The 1,781-nt window shown below is 34.6% G+C and overlaps 1 protein-coding gene across 1 annotated transcript; it reads left to right on the top strand.

Annotated features, from left to right (window-relative positions):
* The first annotated feature begins 361 nt into the window (after positions 1 to 361).
* LOC105315686 (DEAD-box ATP-dependent RNA helicase 7-like) lies at positions 362 to 1,539 on the top strand. The gene is made up of 5 exons (XM_011410413.2): positions 362 to 553; positions 646 to 722; positions 931 to 988; positions 1,034 to 1,078; positions 1,194 to 1,539. The coding sequence occupies exons 2-5, from the start codon at positions 661 to 663 to the stop codon at positions 1,383 to 1,385; spliced, it is 357 nt and encodes a 118-aa protein (XP_011408715.2). The 5' UTR covers positions 362 to 553; positions 646 to 660; the 3' UTR covers positions 1,386 to 1,539.
* Positions 1,540 to 1,781: the final 242 nt, after the last annotated feature.

Raw genomic sequence — 1,781 nt, 5'->3', positions numbered from 1 at the left:
TAGGAGGGAACTGAGCCCTTAAATAAACATTTTTAGAAAATAGATACAACACAAGGAAACATAATAGGTTAACAAATGAGATAATAATAACAGAAATAAGTGATAGAAAAATAATAAGATAGTACAGGGCATTGGCCAAATGTCCTCAAAAATGTCAAGGAGAAGATTCTTCATTTTTATAAATTTTTCTGATGTATATACATGTACTTATGTCGTCTAGAAAGTTTGAGGCGGATTCTGATCAAAATTTGAAATTTTTACGAATTTTTTTAAGTTGCTCCAAATGCCATGTACATACAGTGTTTTATAACTCTAGTACTTGTCAGTATGATTACTTTAATTCTTCAACAAATAGTAACTGGAATTAGTAATTACTCTTTACAATGTCATTAGGTGTGTAGAGTCAGTCTCTGATAGTGTCTTATGCCATTTTAAAGAAGCAGCTGAGAAGTTGATTGAGGAGAAAGGCCCAGAGAATGCACTCTGTGCTGCTCTAGCTTACATCACTGGGTTCACTGAGCTCACCGCAAGATCACTGCTAACCTCTGAAAAGGTTAAAAAAAGGATTAAAAAATTTTTTTTTTCTCTACAATTCTTAGCTAAACTGAGTGAACTCTTACTTCTTTTCTCCCTCTCCTATTCCAGGGATACACAACGTTTATGTTTTCTGGTGAACAAGAGGTTCGTTCTCCAGGCTACTTTTGGAATATAGTGGAGAGACTGTGAGTTGTATAAAATCACGATGATTAATAATAATGATAAATAAATCACAAAGGTCATACAGCCCCATTTTTATGACATGTTTCAATGCCGTTATGCTATGTAGAAAGTTTAAACAATCTCGATCACTAATTCTTGAGTTATGAGAATTCTGATAAACATTTGACTCTTATTTCAGTACTCCCTCGCTGTATTTGTGCTATTTAATAGATTCGGAGAGGAAGCAAGAAGATCAGTAAGAGGAATGAGACTATGCAGTGACAATAAGGTGCTTAATGAAGAAATCAATGCTATTATTTATTTCATTATATAGAGTGTGGTATTTGATCTCCCAAGCAATACTGCAAAACAATTTGAGGTAAGGACACGAATGGTATATAATATTAGTTAATTCAGTTTTGAACGTTGTACGGAGGCTTCATTGCTGTGATGTAAAGATTGAGGGAGATTACGCTTTTGTTATTTTTTGCTAGTCCTCCTGCGGTACTTCAAAAGGAATAACAATCTCAATACCTCAGACTCTCCCTGAATTGAAGCCACGCCCAAACGAGTTTTACCAGCGCCAGCAGCAGCAGTCACGTAATGGCCGATGGTCATTTGGGAGAGGAGGAGGAGGAGGAGGGTCTGGTAGGGGGCGTGGCAACTGGAGAACTAGCAGAAAATAGTGTAATTATAACTTATTATTTATTAATTAATTATTATTTATTATTTAGTATTGATTTCTGATCCATTGATAGTTAAGATTACATGATGTGTTCTATATTTTGCATCAAATTTTAATTATCTTAAATCAACTATTAAATCATGACCAAAATCTAACTCTTGTTAAACTAGAGCTTCTCATTTTATGTAATTATTTATGCTATGCTACGCTTCAAAAATGGAATCTTAAATTATTAAACAAATTATTAGTTTGATGTTCTTGAGCTGGCTCTTATATGCTGCACTCCAAGTAGACAGGTTTGCCTCCATGACATAGGCGGGCATTGCGAATGTAGCAGTCAGAGAGATGATTCTCTGTTCCATCACATTTAACTGCGATACGACTATCTTATATCAAC

This window comes from Amphimedon queenslandica, unplaced genomic scaffold, assembly GCF_000090795.2.
Source record: "Amphimedon queenslandica unplaced genomic scaffold, v1.1 AMPQUscaffold_8822_Cont19238, whole genome shotgun sequence".
NCBI lineage: Eukaryota > Metazoa > Porifera > Demospongiae > Haplosclerida > Niphatidae > Amphimedon > Amphimedon queenslandica.
Note: the sequence above shows the minus strand (reverse complement) of the source record. Positions and strands in the feature narration are given on the sequence as shown.

Coding starts and splice junctions, on each gene's coding strand:
- LOC105315686 (XM_011410413.2), top strand. CDS start 661: ATGTTTTCTGGTGAACAAGAGGTTCGTTCTCCAGGCTACTTTTGGAAT. Junction 989..1,033: donor GACTATGCAGTGACAATAAG/GTGCTTAATGAA, acceptor TTCATTATATAG/AGTGTGGTATTTGATCTCCC. Junction 1,079..1,193: donor ATACTGCAAAACAATTTGAG/GTAAGGACACGA, acceptor ATTTTTTGCTAG/TCCTCCTGCGGTACTTCAAA.